Genomic DNA, 17531 nt, shown 5'->3' on the forward strand with positions numbered 1-17531 from the left:
CTCTCTCTCCGTGTGTGTATGTACGTATGTGTGTGTGTGTGTGTGTGTGTGTGTGTGTGTGTGTGTGTGTGTGTGTGTGTGTGTGTGTGTGTGTGTGTGTGTGTGTGTGTGTGTGTGTGTGTGTGTGTGTGTGTGTGTGTGTGTATCTGCACTGTTACAACTAATTTAAGCAGAGAAAAGAGCATTTACAGTTTAATTCAATAAAAATGCATATTTTACATTCAAGATTAATCATATCAAGAAAGTATTTGTGGTGCCTTTCAGAAATTTTAATTTTATAATGTTTATATGAAAATGATCAATTAATTTAAACAGAAAACATTACTTTAATTAAAAAGTAATAACAGCATTCAATTCTAATGAAAGCATAATTAACATTTTTTTATGTTGATGATGTAATTTATGCTATTTTATGTTAAAATGAGATCCTTTTCATATATTAGTAATACTGCTAATTTAGCCAAATAAATTCAATTAACATATAATATTAAATTACATATAGTACTAAATTACCTAGGGCTTGTTCCAAACAATGAACCACTGGATTGTCCAAATGTCGGTTTAGTACCGAATGATGGAGTACTAAAACCTGATGGTTGAGGTGAAGCCATCTGTCCAAAACCACCTAAACTTTGTCCAAAGATATTAGAAGCACTTGTTGATGCTGGAGTTGTTTGAGGTTGACCAAAAAAATTTGTAGTAGCAGTAGTTGTAGTAGGTGTAGCTCCAAATAATGATTTCCCACCAAAAAATGAATTCGATGAAATCTGTGCAGTTTGTGAAGAATCCTGAGGTAAAGAAAAACTAAACGGTGTAGATGAGGAAGTACTAACTGCTGTTTGCTGTTGTGGTGTTTGTCCAAATATATTTGAATTTTGTGAAGGCATTCCTCCACCAAACATCGATGTTCCTAATGTATTCGACGACTGCCCAAAAGTTAAGGACATTTTAGCACCTGAATCAGATGTAGATGATGGCAACATTTGCGTAAAACTGAATTCTGTCAGTGCAGTTGTAACTGGTGTTAAATTATCAGCTGTACCGATACCAAGTTTACTGAAAGCAAGTGGACTACTCACTGAAGAATCAGTACTTGAAGTCGGTTCAGTAAAACCAGTTGTAGTCTTGGCAGCAGAAATTACAGGAGAAGTAACCAAAGATGTTGCAACAGCACTAGTTATAGGTACACTACTAGTAATAGAAACAGAAACTGCATCAGTCACAGATGTCGTGGAAATGATGGTGGTAGTAGTAGATACACTAGCTAAAATTACAACAAAACATTATTAATGACAAATAATAAACCACTGTAAAAAAAAACAGTTTAGATGCAATCACAAACTGATGATGACTGGATTGCTTAATCAAAATTACAATTATCAAATGAACAATTTTAGTCAAAAAGATATAATTATAAACACAAGAAATAGATTTTGACTATTTATAAAGTACTGAAATATTAATCTAATGCTAACACAATTTTTTTTCTTTCATCTTAGATAAAAAAGGATCATTAAAGTAATTGTGACAAATGAAAAAGTTTACCTTTGTAAAGTTATATGTAATGAATTATTTAATGGAAAAATTTGGTTTTACACCACTTTAAACAACGTCTTTTCTGCATTTAAATTTAAACTTAGGTGCAAAATTAAATTATTTTGACAAAAACCAGGAGTTACAGAAAAATATGCAAAAAAACATAGCCCATCTTCTGCTTCTTTTCTGCAATTTTCTACAAATTCATTATTACATAAAAAATTAGTTTTTTAAGTATATTTAAGAGTTAAAATTTAAAAACTTAAACCCATTGTTAAAATATAAAAAAAGCTTCAAAGTTTTGTTTTAAAATATGGCATTCATTAAAAAATTTTTATTTGAACTCAGTAAAGAATGTTTTTTTTTCTTTCACTGAACTATCAGTTTTAATAGTATTATTATGTTGCATACATCATGTTTAGTTAACAACATGATAGAAAAAGAATTTATTTTTAAACTTGTGGAAATATCATATGTTGGGAAAATGAGTCATTCACTTCACAATTCTAGAAGCCAAGACAATTGTACAGTATGATTAAAATCTTAATTCTATGTTTAAGTGAGGTGACTACTTGAATAAATTACAATTGTTATTAAAACATATGCTTCAGTGAAACCTAGCTGAGAGCAACTTCTAAAAAATAATCACCACCCTGAGACAGACATTTGAAAAATACTTTTTAATTTGTAAATGTAGGTAAAGTGTCCTTAAATAAACCTTAATGTACATTTTAATAATCTCTTAACAAAGTTATGTTGAAATTGCAGTATCAGCATAAAGAAACATGTAATATGAGTATATGTATATACATACATACTCATATATACAATTCCATATCTTGAAACGATCTGCAAAAAACAATTTTTAACATGAAACATCTATCACACTTTATCTATTTTGTTTGTAAGGAATTATCCCTAAAACAAACTTTTTCTCTTGAGACAAATTTTTCATTTTTTTTTAATCTTTTAAAACCAGCTAAAGATTTAGACACTTTCTATGGCATAATGAACATGAAAGTTTATATGGTTAAAACCAAAAATAAATGAATGAACATATTTGAAAAAAGCTGACAACACAGTTGTAGGACTTTCCTGTCATGCGTTTTTTTCTGATGCACGGCTTACAAACACAACTTAATTAAAAATATTTATCATTTCATTTAAATAAAATATTTTTTGTTTATTTAATTCAATGATTCTAACTAAAGCACGTGTGTAAATCGTATTTTATTCTCGCAGGTGTGGCAGTACTAGCGACCACTTTAAATATTCATTTATTTATTTAATTTTATGCACTCATCTGCAACATCACAACATAGTAGACGAATACAGCAGTAGTCTGGCCACTAAATGGGATGTGGGGTGTGGAAGGGGGGGCCTGGATTAAGACCCCATTTTGATAGGGAACAAATTTGTGGATCCAACAAGATGCTAACAGGAAAAAAGACCCACTGTACTGCCTTCTATGTTTCAGAATTATTACTATTTTTTTGGAATGGGGTGCAACTTAGCAAAAAATTACACAAAAGATGTTTTTTTTTTTTTTTATAGTTGCTCACAACGAATATCATTCCTTATGCTGCCTTCTATAACTCTTCAAAATTAAAACCATTTTTAGGAGGGGGAGGTGAAATTTAGCAGAAAGGTTTTTTACAAAAATTACAAAAAAAAACAATTATAATAAAAACGTTTTTCAAAATCTGGAGACGATTTCATTTTCCTCTGTATTCCCCACATCCTGACCTTTTGAATTGGAAATTAGGTAGTATTAATGACCCATATATAGAAGTAATCTAACCAAGTTTGGTCAAAAGTTTGCTATATAGACAAGAAAGTAAAAATATAGAAAACTTTCCAATTCTTTCAATGTCACTCAAAACTTCAATTAATAATAAATTTTATTAATTCATTAATTTAAGTATCACTTGTACCTGATGAAATATAAGCATTAAAATTATGAATCGAGCAGTATTGTTTTGACTACTGTACTCTATACATCATAAACTTTATAATTCATAACAGAATAAAAATTATTATTACCAAAATTAAGTTTTAAAAAATCATTCAATTAACTTTTTTTTGTAATGAAAAATGTGATCATATCAATTTTTAGTCTAGTCATCATTTTTCTTCCACCAGTATAAAATTCAAATCGGTAAGAAAATTCATCCTTGTGGTCGTTCTCACCTTGATTTTATAGAAAATTTATTCAAGTGATATGTAAAAACCCTAAAATATTATACAATTAAATGTTATATAAGCTGAAACTCAATTGAATAATTTAATAATCGAACTGAAGAATGCATAGCAACAATAGTTATTTTTTATAATCTTCAATTACTGTTAACTTTCAATTTTTCATTAATTACTTTTGGTTTACTTACATAATGCTTTTCACATTTTGAAAAGCATAATTCTTTTGTCTACTTTCAAAATTAATTATGGGTACAAATAATTTTCAATGTTTACTACCCTACTCCATGCACCACCCATTTCTTTGACAGACTACCGCTTCTATATTTACCTCTTGATCTTTTATGGTTTTAACTCATCTATAAAAGTTTTACAAATATTACTTTGATGGTTTGATTTTTAATAATACTATTCTTTGTAAAACACTAAACACATTATATAAATTTTTTTACAGTTGACATTTTTTTAGTCAATGAAGACTGCACCCTCTCCGGAAAAAAAAATGCTTTTTCATTTGAAAAACACTTTCCATTTTTCCCAATTTACACCTTAATGGTCTCATTTTGTTTATATGTATTTAATTATCCATTGTTTGAGAGGTGTTGGCATAGGTTAAAAGGTATACCCCAATAAATATGCCAGAAAAAAATAGAACAAATATGCCAGTGGCAATGTAAATATTAAATTACACAAATTTATATTTCTAGAGAAAGGAAAATATCTACCCCCCTTCTAGCTGTTATGAAATAATCGACTGTATATGAAGAAGTAGTAGAAAAAAGAGAAGACGAAGTATGACCATGTAACAAGCCCAACATAATCACAATTCAATTATGATAAAATTATGGCCTGTAGGCCATCATTCCCTTTATGCAAAGTTATGCGATTAAGTATAAGAAATTTTATTTTATTTTTGTGATATTGGACTGTTAATTCATATCATGTTTGCAATTAAGCAATTAAACAAACAGAAGTGATCAGAGGTACAATCACTTCATAATGTGTGGCACAATAGATTTTTGAAACGATGCAAGTTATTTGACAAACTACAGATGGAAGCTATCATAAGAGGATCCACCTTTTCAACTTTAGTCCAGAACTACACAGCACTTTTCACAAAAGATACAGCAAATCATTAAAATTACACAGTATACTGATGTGCAATGCAAAGCAAGAATAAAATTAATTTAGAAAAACAGGCAACCTATCGGTGCAATAAGTATGATGCCCTCAAATAATTCTTCATAATGTACCAGACTGAAGAATATGTAGGATTGTAACAATTTTAGTTTTTTCATACGTTAACAGATTCAAAGATTGTTTATTACATGTATATAAAATAAAATATATTTAATAAAATAAACTTTTCAAAATGTACAAATAATATACATTATACATATTATTATGAAATATATTATACAAAGAATCACTGTAATTCTTCTAACTACATAATAAGGTGGGAAAACTAATTACAAAAAAAAAATGTAACATGATCCATGTAGGAAAAATTTCTAAGCGAGCTAATTAACAAAGTTCATAAATCACTTAAAATTAATCAAGAATAATTTATAAATATAAATCTTACTTGAAACACTTGCTGCAGTTGAATCAACAACAGAAGCTGAAGTCATACTACTAGAAGTAGTAACAACAGGAACAGAAGAAGCAGTAGTAGTGGAAGTAATAACCTGACTGCTAGAAGTAACAACAGAACTACTGGAAGATACAATAACGCTAGAAGTAACTGGAGTATTACTACTACCAGTGATGACAGAAGTTGTTATGGTAGTACTGAAGGAAGTAGTAACATTAGTAGAACCAAGAACAGGTGACTTTGTTGCTGAAGATGCAAAAGCAGAAATAAAATTAAAAGCTTGAGCTGATGTTCCAGTAGTTTCACTTAGTGTTGTCGGCAGTATAACCGATGAACTACCACTTAATGAGGGGGTTGATGTTGTAAGTGCTGTCGTTCCAGAAGAAACATTAAAAGAAAATGTTTCAGTCGTCTTTGGAATATCAGTTGAAGCCACTTGTGATGTCATTGTTGCTGTAGTACTTGGTGTCAACGAAAAAGTATTAGGAAAAGAAAAATTAGTTTGTCCAGCAGACACTGAAGGTGATATATTACCAAACACAGTCTTACTACTTCCAAAAGTAAAAGTTGCAGTAGTAGTACTTGGAATTACCCCACCAAATACTGAACCGGATTTTGTAACTGTAACAATCTGATCTGCAGGTGTATCTTTCACTATCGTATCGGCTTTACACGTTTCCTTGCTCTTTTGAGATAGATCGACAAGTGTTCCAAAAGACAAAGACTTAGTAAAATCTACAGTTCCTGATGTTTCTGTTGTTAATGGTTTCCCAAAAATTATTTTGGGTTTATTTTGATCCTGATTACCAAAAGTAAACGTACTTGAAAAATTAGTATTAGAACTCAAAGATGACTGTTCTAAACTTACTCCACTGAATACATTGGTAGAAGGAAATCCAGAATTCAATTTACCAGTTTCTGTACTCTGTTTAGCAGCTAATGATTTATTAAAGGCATCCCCAAAAATTGTAGCAGGTTTTTGATTTTGAACAGTTGTTCCTTTAAATTGTACGCCTGTAGTGCCAAAGCTAGACAGTAAAGGAGTATTTGTTTGTATAGTCACAAAATCAGTATTTGCATTTGATGAATCTTCCAGAGCTGAAACAATATTACTCATTGACTTTAAAGGAGTATTATTTTGATCTCCACCAACAAAGCTTCCAAAATTTGGCGTCACTGTAGTCGTAGTTATAATCGCTGTCACAGTAGTTGCTGATTTGTCTGGTACTTTGAAAGCAAACTGTGATGCAACACTGGAACCTTCTTTTGAAAAACCAGAACTAGAAGAATTTTCCATACTTTTACTAGAATTTATGTTAGTATTATTAAAAGAAATATTTTCTTTGGCGCTTACATTTTTATTTATTAAATTTTTAGTTAAGCTCTGTTTTGAATCTGTAAATGTAAATGGTTTAACAAGAACATCACTGGTAGAATTGTCAACAGTTTTTAGATCACCCTTCAGTAGAACATCAACTGCTTGTGGTACTACTTCTACATTTTTGTCATCAGTAAATAAAGAATTAACAGACTCTTTTTTAACTAATCCATTTTGATTTTTAATAACAGAATCTTCTTCAGGACGAATACTATTTTTATTTGCAGCTTTAAATGTTTCTGATTTAGTGTATTTCTCCAGTAGCCTTTCACCGGCTGAAACAATATCTGTGATCGCTAATTTTGTAGTAGAGGTTAAAGATGTGACATCAGATGTTTCTGATATTGTAAATGGTCGAAGTACTCTTACTTTTGGTACAGTAGCAATTACTTCACTATGAATCTGTCTTAACACATTCACCTTTTCATCAGTTACAGCATAAGTACTTTCTTCAGATAATTTAGACATATTTTTATCTAAAGGCTCTTTAATCCTTGAAATATTTAACGGTACCGATAAATTCCTTTCATTAAGCTTAACTTGAAGTAAATTTTCAGCAAGAGTGGATAACTCAACATCACTGCAAATAAAAATTAAAAAAACTAATTTTACATTTCAGAAATTATAATAACTACATCGGCATTAAAATATAACTGATAATTAAAGGATGATAAAAAATTGTATAATTGATGAAAACCAATGACAATCTCTAGACCTGTTAACAGATCCACAGTAAAGCCCCACAATGCTGTGCGGGGTGTGCCCACAGAACGCAAGGATAGCGGGAGTTTGTTCTCTCCCTACTAATTGCAGAACCTGGACAAATGTTCCTTGTTGCTGTATCTTTCTATTTCATCTGGTGGATTATTATTTGTTTGGTGGTGGTTATAGATTTTATTTGTTTTATTTTATTTATGGACGGATCGGTTTAGATCAATGAGAAATAATCGACAGGTGCTGTAACAGGGAGACTAAGCGTGTATGTGCTTTGTACTCCCAGCAATATTCCCCTTCAGTCTGTCCTCTGAAGTCCTTTCAGTACTAGAGCCTTTCAGCTCTAGGAATTTGCCTTCCACGGGGACCCTAGTGTTTGGAGGCAACTTCCACACATAACGTGTGCTCAGGAAGGGTTTGGGGGATAGCATGGGCACCGTCATTGTGCTGGTTCACCTAAACAGAGCTGAAACAGACATAAAAAGAAGGCATGTTCTACATTGCAAAAAAGATATAACAGACCTCGTTAAGGGCAATGTGACAAACCTGTCATGTTTCAACCTACCTACATAATAAATTTTCATAAAATTTCATTTTTATGAAACATGGAAATATCGCTCTTAAGTTCCCACTTGCACACGGGAACATTAAATTTTATCTATATCTATACTATTAGGAATAATTGATATTGGTTCAAGTAATTATTTTATTTTAGATTTAATTTGAATAAAATACAACACAACTAAATGTTTAATTATTTGTTAAGCAACAGTTAGGATGTTATATTATATTTTCTCTTCAGTATTGTATGATACTGGATGGGGTAAATAAAATTGATTTAATTTTGGTCAAAAAAAAAACCATATGTCCATACATTTATGAACTTAACAACTTTACTCACAATAAGAGACTTTATGAGCTATACACTATATAACTCTTTTTAATGACCTTTTTTCAAGGCCCGCAATCATTTCTGAGAGTTCCTTGTTGGCTCATCTGATGTAGAGGCTCCTGGCTTGGTTTATCATACACAAACCCTCATCCTGCCTGTGGTTCATCTAACATGGCATGAGACCTTTTCCTCACATCTTGTGGTGTAGGGTCCTCTCAGCAGATGTCCCTGAGATGGCTGTGCTTGGACATGGTCGCTCTCCCGAACAGTCTGCATGCCTGTGCTATGCCCACTTCCAACATGGTTTTTATGTCCGCATAGTAGCGAAGTGTGGCATTTCTGACAAACCACGACACTCTGAAAATCATTCGCATCGCCACATTGTGGACGGCCTCCAGCTTTTTCTGGAATATGGAGTACAACAAAGCCCCCCATGCCGGGTAGGCATATGTCAGAATTGGCAAGCCATAGAGTTGGTATATGTGTGGGACATGCCCGCACAGATCAGCCCAATTTCAAAACAAGTCAGATCAAAATTAACATTTTTATTTTGCATTTAGTGATTATTGACCTTTTATTTTTAAAGCTATGTTTTTGTTCCAAGAACTGAAAGGACACCACTTTTTATTCTTCTGTTGTGTACCTTGACTGATCGCTTGTCATTAAAGTACTCTACCAATTAAATTCAACTACTGCGCCACTCAAATTTTTTCACTATATTGCTCATTCTATTAACTTATCATCCCTTAAATTTCAAATATGCACCCTTAACCTTTTTTGTGCTTTTATTCAAGTTGTAAAATTATTTTATATTTGTAACTAAAGATCAACATTCTGTATCTTTATTTAACTTAAAACTGATAAATATCATATTTTATAAACGTTATTGCAATCTTTTTGTAAAAAGAAACAATTTTTTTAATTAAACTACTAAAAAAGGAAAAAATCATACAGAAGTACGTCAATTTTATCTCCAGGCTACTTGTTTGTGCGTTAATCGTTGCTAAACTGTTTCCATTATAAGTACACTATACTAATAATATCTACTGTAATTTATGATTTTGTACTTTGCAATATAATGTAACAAAGATACACAGTAGTTTGATTAGTCTGAATATTTCAAAAATAATTAACAACAGCAACAGAAATGCAGCTGTCAGATTAATTATTAAAAATATTATGTAAACTCTATGAACTATGTACTAAACTCATGTATAATGAAAAAGACAACCTTGGCAATGGTTTTTCACTGATCAAAGGAATTAATTATCCCTCCAACTATAATGAAGTAATATATTTATTTCCTCAATCTGGCCAATGTGCTTCAAATATTATATCATCAAATAACAATCTAAAAATAGTAATAATCTAAAAATAACAAGCTATAGCTTTATAAAATAATATATTCATCAATTTAGAATAAGGATGTTGTAGAGCATTTACTCATGTTTCTATGTTGCATAGTTGCAAATATAAAATGATTTTGTAATCATTTTATCTTAAGATCTGACAAACCACGAAAGATACCGATCAGAAATTTAAGGATGATAAGTTAATAGAATTAGATATTATGTTGGGTAAAGATTGGGGGATAATTTTATCTTCCACAGATTATTATTATTATCTGTGTAATAATTTTTAAATAGCAAGCAATAATAATTGGAGACAATTAATTAATAATAATGTTTTTTTTTATTTTAATTTGTACATAAAGAACTCTTTAGTGGAATAACATAAGCTAGTTCAAAACAAAATAAAATCTTTAATCAGAAATATTTTTGTTTACCTGGATAGGTCTATAATCATGCCTTTATAAAGCAGAATAATTTAATTATTATACAATTAGAAAGAAAATCATTATACGAACATTATACTACAAAAAGTGAAAAAACATTATAAAAAAATAATTAAAGCACAGGAAAAGGAAATACTGAAATTAAAATGTTATTCAGTTACCATTTATCATTTCATGTATTTTATTTTTTTGTTTTGCTATATTAAGAATAATGTTTATTAGATATAAAAAAAAAAAAATTCTCTGTATTTTTCATCTATTTTACTTCAATAAAAAACTGATTTTTAAGTCTTTTTTACTTTTTATTGGCTGTATTTATATCGATTTTCTCAGAATTAAATCCTATACAATTTTACTAAATCTTTCGCATTTATTAGTCATTTAACAAAGCTATTGTACTACAAACCTAAAACAAACTTGTTTTTAGACAATTTTTTTGTTTTATGTTGGATCACTTAAAAACTACTGGAGTTACAGTTCTAGGACCTGTTTTATCCACTTCCCAGTTCAAATTACATAAGAAACCACCAACTTTTTCTCTGGGTCCCAAAAATTACAGTAGGGCTTCTTTTTATTAGTAGAGCTGAAATCCAAGTGAAATCTTTTGCTAACCGTAACTAGAAAACAATGCATTTCCACTTTTTTCATTATTTTCACCAGTAGAATATATCCTGAAAGTGTCTCCATTTCTTCGTGGGACATACCGTACATATAAAAAAAGAATCAATTAATTCTAAGATGGCTGCTAACAAGAAAGCCAGTTTAAAGGCAGCTCCTACTGATTTTATCTGTTGTATTCACAAAAAAGCAGCATCAATTTGTATATGTGCACTCTGTGATTCCTTACATCATATAAGTTGTCACAAAGGAAAAAGGTTTGTTAGTTTTGATAACTGCAATATGTAGCTGTAAGAAAGACATAACCTCCAAACAAGTCTTCCAAACAAGAAGACATTAAAAATAATGATGAAGGAAATGTAGCAATTTTCGTATTAAAAGAAAAATTAATCAATGTACAAGATTATATACACACACAGCTTCAATAACTAGTGGATGATTTAAAACCTAAATCAGGATCTAAATCTGACAATGAAAAAAGTAAATTAACTTAGTTACTGAAAATGAACTACTGAAGCAGTTAGTAACTGAAATGCACAATAAAAATCGCATATTAAAAGGAAAAATTGATAAACTGGAAAAAGATAAGAGGTCAATGAAAAATTCAAATCAAAAAAAATCAATGTTCTTCTACCTTCATAATCTTTTCTCTTTCTATTTTTACATTCAGCGATCCATCTTCATTATCTCTAATACATTTCATTACTTTCATTTTGTTCTTGTTTATTTTCAGGCGGTAGTTCTTGTGTAGGACTTCATCCATGCCGTTCATTGTGCCTTCTAAATCCTTTTTACTCTCAGCTAGAATTACTAGATCAGCAAATCGTAGCATCTTTATCTTTTCACCTTGTACTGTTACTTCAGATCTAAATTTTTCTATACTATCATTAACTGCTAGTTCTATGTAAAGATAAAAAGTAACTGGGATAGGGGACATCCTTGTCGGACTCCCTTTCTTATTACAGTTTCTTCCTTATGTTCTTAAATTATTACTGTTGCTGTTTGGTTCCTGTAAATGTTAACAATCGTTCATCTATCTCTGTATATGAACCCTAATTTTTTAAAAATACAAAGCATTTTATTCCAGCCTACGTTATTGAATGTCTTTTCTAGGTCTATAAATGCCAAGTATGTTGGTTTGTTTTTCTTTAATCTTCTTTCTACTATTAATCTTGAGTGCTAAAATTGCTTCCCTTGTCCCTATACTTTTCCTGAAACCAAATTGGTCTTCTTCTAACACTTCTTCCACTCTCCTCTCAATTCTTCTATACAGAATTCTAGTTAAGATTTTTGATGCATGGCTAGTTAAGCTAATTGTTTTGTATTCTTCACATTTATCTGCTCCTGCTTTTTTGGTATCATGACTATAACACTCTTTTTGAAGTCTGATGGAAACCTCACATAGGGCAAAGAATTCAACATTTTCATATCGCTAACGAACTTCAAAGTTGTGTGGGGAATGTTCTACAGGTCAAACCACCAGTAATAAATAAAAATGATGAAGGTGGTAGACTCAAAATAAGAAGACATATCACTTGTGCGATCCAAAGAAGTAAAGAAAATCATTTTACGTGTGCTATCAGTATAGGAAGTCCATGCGTCTAAAGTGTGCAAAAAAGGTATGTAGTAAGTGTATTCAAGAGAAAAATGACTAATTTTACAATCTATATAGGCCTGAATGTTTTTTTAGTTCTTGATTTAAAAAAATGTTTTCATTTTTATTTTGTTTTTTGATAGTGTATAAAGACAATCTCATCTAAGAATATAACCTTGTGAAACCACTAACATTTTTCAAACATTAGGTTTTTAAATTTTGCTGTTGTTATAATGAATTTTTATCTTCGAAAAGTTTTTTTAACTAAATTTATTTTGGTCTGTATAATACTTACAATCTAGATTAGTTTGAAATTCAGTATTTTTTATTTCAGGAACTACTTATACTTATTCATGCCAAAGTCAAAAGATGCTAAATTTGATATTCTTGAGTGGAAGGATTCTTCTTTTAAATGTTTTTTTTTTGTCTTCAGTCGTTTGACTGGTTTGATGCAGCTTTCAAAGATTCCCTATCTAGTGCCAGTTGTTTCATTTTGGTATACCCGCTACATTCTTCTACATTTCCTAACAATTTGTTTTACATATTCTAAACACTGCCTGCCTGCACAATTTTTCCCACCTACCTATCCCTCCAATATCAAAGAGGCTATTCTAGGATCCTTAATATGTGGCCTATAAATTTGTCTCTTCTTATAACTATATGTTTCCAAATGCTTCGTTCTTCATCAATTTGCCGCAACACCTTTTCATTTGTCACTTTATCCAACCACTTAATTTTTAACATTCTCCTATAGCACCGCATTTCAAAAGCATCTAATCTTTTCTTCTCAGGTAGTCTGATCGTCCAAGTTTCACTTCCATATAAAGGGACGCTCCAAACATATACTTTCAAAAATCTTTCCTGACTTTTAAATTAATTTTTAATGAAAGCAAATTATATTTCCGACTGAAAGCTCGTTTCGCCTGTGCTATTCAACATTTTCTACCACTCCTGCTTCATCCATCTTTAATAATTCAACTTCCCAAATAACAAGATTCTTCTATCTCCATTATCTTTTCTTTTCCTAATTTTACATTCAGTGGTCCATCTTTGTTATGTCTACTACATTTCATTACTTTTGTTTTGTTCTTGTTTATTTTCATGCGGTAGTTCTTGCGAAGGACTTCATTCATGCCATTCATTATCCCTCCTAAATCTTTTTTATTCTCGGCTATAATTACTATATCATCAGCAAATTATAGCATGATTGGATTTAAATGAAGATTTAATCTTGACAATTAGTAAAAATTGCCAAATAAAAAAGCAAACCAATAAAGGCCTTCATTTCAAAAAGGTTTCATCTCGCATTTCTATAGCATTTGGATGTTGTTGCAAATTTTTAACTATTTGAAGTTTTACATTAGTAAAATAAAAATAATCTGTGTAATAGATCATCATTAATATTCGGATCATCTATATCACTAAGGTTTTCATAGAACGTCAAACTATTTATGACTTCAGGATCATCAGTTGAAGCATTAGGATCAATATTCATTATATACAATTAAAATAGTTCCAAAATACACAACGAAAAATGTAATTACTTTTTACAAAATAATAACTTTTTTACACTAGGAAAAAAACACTTATAACTTAAAAATAACAAAAAACATTAGAATATGGAAGCGTATAACATGACGACCGATACAAAGGACCGCTAGACAACAACACTATACAAATAAGAACTAAAGGTCAAAACTAACAATGACAACTGAAAGAAGAGAGCATGTGCAAAAAGTATTCTCGGGTATTGGGGCGTTGAAACAGTTTATGCACAAGTGACACATTTTAAAATATTCAAGCGATATGACACACCTCACCTCGTGAGTTAAGGGTTAATAACACCACATATAATTCCTGCTGATAGAACTATATTTTTATTAAATCTAATCAAGAAACTTTAAATTTCATCTAACAATGAAAACCAAATTTTCATTTTCATTTCTTAATTTCAGAAGTGTAGTTTCCTATCGTTTCAATTAAAATTTTTTTTATTTCCTGTTACTTCAATTTCAGTTTTCTTCTTTATAGCAGACTTTATATTAAACTGCATTGTTGTTACCAAATGACCGAATGCATTTTAGTGCAAATCCATGATTATTTTTCAAGGATTTGTTTTTTTGATATCACTCTCAGTTACTTAAAACTTTTCTAATACTATTTTATTTTCCGATAATAATTTTATAAAAAAATCACTATCAAGCCTGATGCCTACTATCTCATCATCTGATGAAGACATCATTATCAAATCATAGTAAAATATTAACTCATGACACTTCTTTACCGAAAGATGACTACAGCAAATATGTGTTATGAAATTAATATTATTACTTCACATCAAGCAGCAAACAAAGGAGCAAGTTGTAACATATCAAAACGTGTCAGTATATGTAGTTTCAGCATGTTTTTATTCATCCAATTAACTTTACTCAATATACAGGGAAAAACTTGTTTTTCAAACTTTTTTTCTCAAAAACAGAAAAATTGTTCTATCAGCAATAAAAAAGGGAATAAATTTGTTTTAATTACTTTGTAGAATACTGCAGCAATTTGTTAATATCAGAGAATGAAAGCTGTATGTTTTGCTCTTTCTACATGTAAAATTGTACACCCAGTATATCCACACTCAGTAAATTAAGTTTTTTCTCTTTACAAAAGTTACGTAAATCAGAAATTTATGATATTTATATTTAGAACTGTGATAATTATATTAAGACAGGGTATTTGTACTACTACCACCACACTAAATGAAAAGTAAAGGTTTCTATCAGAATGGTAATATCTATCAAAAAAAAAGAAAACATTTTTCTTATCTGTAAATAAAAGATACCTAAGATTCAGACATTTTTAATAACAGAGGTTCTTAAAACCACACACAAAAACAAAAGTATAATATAAGTATAATGTAAGATATAAAGAAAGTATAATGTCTGCCATATATTTCTACATAGATATGTTAAATAACAATGACAAATATAACAGGTAACAGAAAATGAGAAATATAAACAACTCAAGGTTAAGAAAATAGCCAGGAGAATAATAATGCAGCTCTAAATATAAAACTGACTCGGATAAAAAACTATTTTCAGTTAAGTGAATGAATTACAAATAATTAATGAAAACAAATAAATTTTATGACACAACTAATTCTAGTTAAATATTCTAGTTCATTATTAAAACAAACTAGAGATTTTAAAAATAAATACTCAATTTTATAAAAGCCTGTAATAAAAATTAAAAATTCTACGCCTTAACAAAATAAGTGAGCTATTGCTAACTGTCAATTGAATATCAAACAAATTATTGACTTACCCTTGGCTATATTTACTATTCTTTTTCAAATTAAGATTAGTAATTAATGGCATTCTTGTTTCTAGTTTTCGATTTCGTTGTTGAATACGATGTTGTACGTCCTCCATCATCAGTTTAAATCTATTAATAATGTTATTCTGTATAATTAATGTTTGATAAAGTTCCTCTCGTGGAGGAATATGGATACCACTACCCCTGTAAGAAAATGTAAAAAAAAATTATTAGGGTATAAAAACAATCCTAACTATAAAAAAATCTCAGTTATTAATCTTAATCATTAATTTCTTGTTGTTTTCAAAATGCTGGTTAGCCACTAGACTTTCATCTCAGTGAAGAGATGATAGTCACTCAGTACTGTGTTCAGGTTGTAGAAATGATAATTGAAAATCTCTTCCCAGAATTAAGTAAGCAAAGCCCTGGTACAAGCTATAGGGTGGAATAATTCACTGTGATCAAGAATAACACCCTTTGTGAGCACTGCATATTAATTATTTAGGACTGATCTTGCATACCTCCTTCAGCTTTTTGTGATATTATTATAGTAACACATTCAATAAATTTCATTGGAAAAATCTGCTCCAAAACTCTAACCATCATTTTTTGGTTTGACAGTGCCTACTTGGATTTATTAGGTTTGTTAGGTCAATTGTCCTAATTGTCAATTTATCTCTGTGAGACAGGCTTTTAAGAACTTAATCACTCAAACTACCAAAAATGGTGGAAGTATAAAAGGTTCCATTTTTTACTTACTGAATTATAGAATTCTGGTGACTATTGCAATTATGCTGTGTTGCCAGTTAATTTTTAACATATGACAACCAGTTAATTTTTGATAACCAGTTTTAGGAAACTACTAAAATTAAATTGCTATGAACTTTTTTTTATCCTGCTGACTGAAAATGAAAAATTAATGTAAAAAAAATGAACCGTATAAACTAATTACAAGAAAAATTAGGCAAATATATAAAATAACATTCTCCAAAAACAGAATTAAACTAATACAATGCTCAACTAATCTAACGGATAAGATAATAATGCAATGCATATTCTAATTAAATTTCTTTTTATAACAGGTCTTCTTTCAAACTTACCAATTTTCAAATGATTGACTATTAAATTTGCCTGTGTACTTTCATACTCTTACCTTTGATTCAACTAATTTAGAATAAAAACAATCTACTAAATAAACAAACAATATTACCATCAAAAAGTAACACCACAAAATTAGCCCTGACACAAAAATATTAGACAGTTACTTACTTAACATTTTTCTTCTTGTCTTGATATGAAATCCAACTGTCATCCAGAACTTTATTAGCCTGTGTCAACTGACTGCTAATGTAATACAAATAATGCTGTATATTATCCAATCTTCGTTTACTAACAGGGTCCAATTCTTGCGAGTAGATCAATTTCTTGTAGCTAAAATACAACAGAACACATTATTTTATAAGAAAATTCTCTTGAAAATTACAAAATTAAATTACTTGTCCCAGAAATCAACTTAGTGATGATTGTTAGTCGCAAACTTGTATTGTGTTAATTAAATAGTGTACACTTTTTACCTCACTGACGGCATATACCTACCAAATAGGAAAAATCCTGCTGTAATTATGTTGATTCGGCAGCATACAAATATTAAGACCAAAATTAAAGAGTGCGCCTACACGATTTTGGAGAAGGCGAAAGACGTTGAATTGGTAGTGAGATCCTTATATGAGATAGCCCTCCCAAAACTGGGACAGAATAAGGAGACTCACATGTGCTTGGAAATGGATGAAAACCGCACACAAACACTGACCAAGAATACAGATAAGGCATTATAGTGTAATGCCTTATGCAACCTGGAAGACGTCATGGAGATCAAATAGCAGAGAAATCGTTTCCGGAAGGTGGAGGTGA

General features: G+C 30.2%; 1 protein-coding gene across 4 annotated transcripts in view; it reads right to left on the reverse strand.

Annotated features, from left to right (window-relative positions):
* Window positions 1-17531, reverse strand: part of LOC142327260 (uncharacterized) — a 170309-nt gene that overhangs the window by 54173 nt on the left and 98605 nt on the right. For all 4 annotated transcript variants that reach the window (XM_075370119.1, XM_075370117.1, XM_075370120.1 and 1 more), the window contains 4 exons: window positions 16890-17051; window positions 15630-15824; window positions 5318-7284; window positions 514-1264 (listed from right to left, as the gene is read on the reverse strand). In XM_075370119.1, coding sequence (XP_075226234.1) covers window positions 514-1264; window positions 5318-7284; window positions 15630-15824; window positions 16890-17051 — 3075 coding nt within the window. The remainder of the gene's footprint in view (window positions 1-513; window positions 1265-5317; window positions 7285-15629; window positions 15825-16889; window positions 17052-17531) is intronic.

The sequence above is a fragment of the Lycorma delicatula genome, chromosome 7 (genome assembly GCF_047948215.1).
Source record: "Lycorma delicatula isolate Av1 chromosome 7, ASM4794821v1, whole genome shotgun sequence".
Taxonomy (NCBI): Eukaryota; Metazoa; Arthropoda; class Insecta; order Hemiptera; family Fulgoridae; genus Lycorma; species Lycorma delicatula.